This window comes from Apis dorsata, unplaced genomic scaffold (genome assembly GCF_000469605.1).
Source record: "Apis dorsata unplaced genomic scaffold, Apis dorsata 1.3 scaffold_32, whole genome shotgun sequence".
Lineage (NCBI taxonomy): Eukaryota > Metazoa > Arthropoda > Insecta > Hymenoptera > Apidae > Apis > Apis dorsata.
Window position 1 is genome coordinate 236,769 of NW_006263334.1, and position 4,877 is coordinate 241,645.

Consider the following 4,877-nt stretch of genomic DNA (forward strand, 5'->3'; position numbering starts at 1 on the left):
TAAGGGCGATCTGAAAAAGAAAAAAAGGAGAAGGGAGGGGGGGGATTTAAGACCAACGATAAGATGTTTAGAGTCCTTTAATAACTTTTCAACTTTCCGGGGCTATAAACGAGTAATTTATATCCCGAATAATTAGCCGCAATATGCAAATTAATTTCACGATTCTTTGTTCCTTATCCGTGTACGAGGATTATTCATTTACGCGGATGCAATAAAAATGTAAGAATTAAAAATTATTCTACATTTATTTGTTAATTCGGGCTGTTTTCGAAACGCGGGAAACGTAGAAAAAATATTTTTGCTCGGGAAATAAGTTTGCTCGACTATTATGTTAAACGGTGGCTCAAAGAGAACGATATATCATAACGTAATATTGAGAGTGAATATAACGGTGAAATTGAAATACGTAAGTACATTGTCCGTTCAATAAAGTCTCGATGAATTGAATATCGCGGTGCCGTAACAAAGAAGGATAAATTATAAGGCCTCTTTGTATTGGCCGTTGGCCAATTGGTTAATAAAATATTTTACATCTTTTAGAAAAAGATTTGTACCGCTTGATAGAATCGTTTATAATAATCCCGCGTTCAATTATTGTAATTTCACAATCATATCACCTTAAAATATCATGCAACCTTATAAAACATATTATACCACCAACATTCACAACGTAACACCGCAACGTTACGCCATACTTACTGCTGGTGTCTTGCTTTGGTTGGTTTCCCGGAGACGTGGCCCAATTAACTTTCATCTCCTGAAACAATAAACGATAAATCATCACTCGTTATGCATATAGAAGAAAACATATAGAAGAGTGTAACGTACGAAAAACTATAACGAATTCTCAATTCGAACCATCTTTCAGAGAAATATTTTAACGTTTTTGGTCCAACATCCACGGATAACATTTCGAATCACCGGCGTAAAAAGATGGCAGTAAAGTTATTTCGAAAGGACAAGGAATCGATCGAATTTATACCTCTCTGCCCAGACGCGTTAAAACGTTTCAGCTGATAAAGCACTCTCGCGATTTTCTAGACGCGACAGATTTCTAGATTTTCTCCAGAACGACGAGTAATTTCGTTTATAGATCATATAGTTAACATTCGCTATTTGATTCGGCAAAGGGATGGCCAGAGGGGCAGAGATATACGAAAAAAGACGGCGATTCGCGGAAATAGGACATGTCGGGTATCGTCGCCTCTTAACGGCCGCCATAAACTAGATTCTTTATGCATCGCAATGTATCCTCTCCCCTCGATCCTCCGCGTCGTCGATTTCGATAGATAGTAAAAGTCATTTCGAAGAAACCGCGTGCAAGGTGGTAAAAAGAGAAACGTGAGATCCGATCCGAAAAACGAAAACGAATTCTTTCGTCGTATCTGTCATTCTCGAGATCCTCGAAATCTTGACAGTTACAATTTTATAAAGTAATGAAATACACGCACACATCTGAAATGTGTTTATATCGAGGGATTACCAATTGGGTTTATCCTATTATTAATAGGCTGATAGGAGCGAAGCGTAAAATATACGTAACATCATTACAAAATGGACGTATATATCAAAACAGGTATATAATTCATGAAATTATTATTATCATTGTTTTAATTACTCGTCATTAATATACATTTTGTAATCCGGTTAATCCCTTAATATTCTATATATACATATATATATATATGGATTCGAGATTAGAATTTCGAAAACAAAACAACTTATCATAATAAACGATCCATAAAATCCGTAAACAATTATAAAATATAAAATATCGAGTCAACAATTCGATTTCTTTTTTTCTTTTTCCTTTACTCGTCACTTTCTCTCTCTCTCTCTCTTCCATTTTCACTCGAAAGTAATAAATCCTGTTCCTCAACACCCAACATTTCGATTGATGTCGCGTATTAATTCGATCGCTGTATCAATTCACTCGAGTGTAAAGTAAATCCCTGGCCATTCGGGTATACACACGCGGTGCACAGAATCGCGAGTTACACGAGTGAATTATTAACGAGAATGCGTCATTGCGCGCCGAGTGCAAGTTCAAAAGACGAGATTTCATCAGCGAGGTAGCAAAGTTGCAGAGGCGCGTGTACGTTTTACACGTTGCTTAGAATTTACGACTGTGGGATAGTTCCGGGCGGATAATTAATCCGGAGGAGGAATATTAAGGGAGGCTGTTGGGAGAAGTATTCGAATAACGGTCGAACGAGCGTGGATAATCGTAAACCCTTTTCCGCTTCCCGTTGCCACAGACTGTGGACAGACTTAATGGAAAAATGGTGTCATCCTTACGAACGATACGCAAATGGCGCCCTTGATATCGAATCGTTACTCTTCATTTTCTTAGCATTCTCCTTCCTCTCCTTATTATCCTTTTTCCCCCTCTTCTTCTTCCCCTCTTCTTTTCCCTTCGTCGAAAATTATCCTCGACAAATTAGAAAAACGATCCTTCGATTATTTATATATATTTTCGAAGAGAGGATGTTAATTAGGCCGAATTCGGTAATCAAGCGATGATTAAACCGAATTACGAACGAAATTTGCCCACGTAAGCAAAATAGTATCCGATAAACCGTTTACTTGGATGGATACGAACGCTTTGTCCGATTCGCATCGAATGCGGCGCGTGTTGGAAAATGCTTTATGGGGATGCGTTGGGCGGGAAGAGAAATGAAAAGCCGCAGCTAACTGGTAAAATAAATGCCGTTAATGCCCTTTATTGGAGCACGATTCGGTGCCCGAATCGGGGCAACGATGCGCGTTTCATTTGCTTTATTAGCCCCGTTACAATCGCGATACAGCGATGCTCAATTGGAAAGAAAACGACAATGATCGAAACATTTGAGGGGGAGGGGGCACCCAACACGATAATTGATGTGTAATGTGACGGGTTTATCGCGCGTTGTTTGTCATTTTTACGCTACGTTTGCGCGTCCCCTTTTCCATTTCGAAAGGAATTTATTTATAAATCCCAGATCCCAGATGGGTTCCCCGTGGATATCTCCTCCAAGGGATTGCGCGGTATCGTTTCGAGGTACATTAAATCATCGAACGTTAACGTATCTTTGCGCGGTAGTATTTCCAAAAAAAGAAAAAAGAAACTCGAAGAAGAAATTCGACAAGGCGGAGTTTATAAAAATTTATCGAATTTTGCTTCGTACCCTCTTATTCGAGATCGATCGAGCGTCGATTAGTCGACATCGACGAATTTCAAAGGTTACGCTAATAAGCGAAGGAAAGAAGAGACGAACTTTTTTTCCAGCTTGCAAAAATCGATGTTTGAACAGTGACGGTTCGAAGACGGCGAGCCTGAATGATGGCCAGAGCAGAGAATTTATCACCTTCTTCGAAAACTGATACTCATCCGTTGATAAATGAAGTTCGAAAAAAAGGATCCTTTTGAAAATCCCTTCACGATTTATTCGGAGGGGAAATGCATTGGAGATCAAAATCTCGTCCTTCGTCAAAGATAACAAGAAAGAGGAACAAGAGGGGAGGAATCACTCCTGTCGTCGCGCATCGATGACAAAGACACGAAATACGGAGAAGCAAATTTTCGGGAAACAAACGAGCGGAAAAAACACAGGATCCTACACGTACATCCACCCCACCGTTCACAATTTTCACGCGCGCGTGAACGTGTAAATATCACGGGGAAGGGGTGGACATAAAGATAAACGCGGGGTTGTATACGAGCGAATATAATATTTATATCGTTCGATCCCGTCGAATGAATATTTCATCTCGATGATTCTGTCGAAAATTATACATAAGTCGATAATCGGATCAAATCGTGTGCATATATACGAGGATGGTGAGCGGAGGATGTTTCATAATCGTGGAACTGCAGGCCAGCTGTTACCCCCCTCCCCACCGATCTAGTCTAGGGGAAGGATCGTTTCGAAACTTTTCCCTTTAACAAATGCGAAAAATAATACAACGGCAAGCGAACAGAGAGAGAGAGAGAGAGAAAGAGTAAGAGAGGAGGAGAGAGTTGTTTCGTTATCCAAAAGTTTGCATACCTGGTCGCTTACACCTTTCCCAGGGAGTTGCACCAGATGCAACGAGGAAAGAACATGAACAAGTAATGTAACGCGAGGAAACTGCGGCGCGGAAACAGGGAAAGGATAAGGAATAAGTAAGCGAGGCATGCCGGGGTATGTAAGTAAGTTAAGGATAGGACGAAGAGGAGCCGAAGGTCGGTCGGACCCGCAGTGTGTGTCTGCAGCAATTTGCAACTTTTAATAGTTAGCCCAGACCCTTCCTTCCTTCCTTCCTTCCTTCCTTCCTTCCTTTCCCTTCTTTTATAGTTTACAACGCGGGGAAAAACGAACTTTACGCGCGCCACTAGTCTCGCGCATTCGAGGGTAGTGTAACCCCTATCCCATCTCCGTCATATACACGCGGGATCAACGGGTTCGAGGATACGATTTCTCTTAAGGATTAACTTACTTAAGGGTTGCAGGTAATAAAAGTAAACCGTGATCTCGTTAACCGATCGAATACGAGCGTATGGTGGGTAGTAGACGTGCTCGATATGGGAAGAAATGGGGACGGGCGCGCCATAATGCGAGGCTTAGGCCGCGATAGGGAACCGCGATTACATATTGCGGGCGCGATGGTTAGTTGGGCGTCGGAGGGGATGGCAACTCGGGCAGAAATTGCAAGGTGGTGCACTTTTGACCTTAGCCGCCCTGTCGGTCCGATATTTATTGTCCTATTATCGTGATTGATACGCGCCGTTGGCCGACCATCGCTATCTTTATATATATATATATAAGGGCGTTTAATGGCGGTAAGATCGGTTTCGGACTTTCGCATGACGAAGGGCGGGTGGAGCCGCTTCTCGTTGTCGTTCGAAATTACGGCTC

At 41.6% G+C, this 4,877-nt stretch overlaps 1 protein-coding gene across 1 annotated transcript in view; it reads right to left on the bottom strand.

Annotated features, from left to right (window-relative positions):
* The window catches only part of LOC102679042 (nucleolysin TIAR-like), a 443,006-nt gene that overhangs the window by 231,305 nt on the left and 206,824 nt on the right, over window positions 1-4,877 (bottom strand). The window contains exon 4 of the mRNA XM_031512054.1: window positions 700-757. Coding sequence (XP_031367914.1) covers window positions 700-757 — 58 coding nt within the window. The remainder of the gene's footprint in view (window positions 1-699; window positions 758-4,877) is intronic.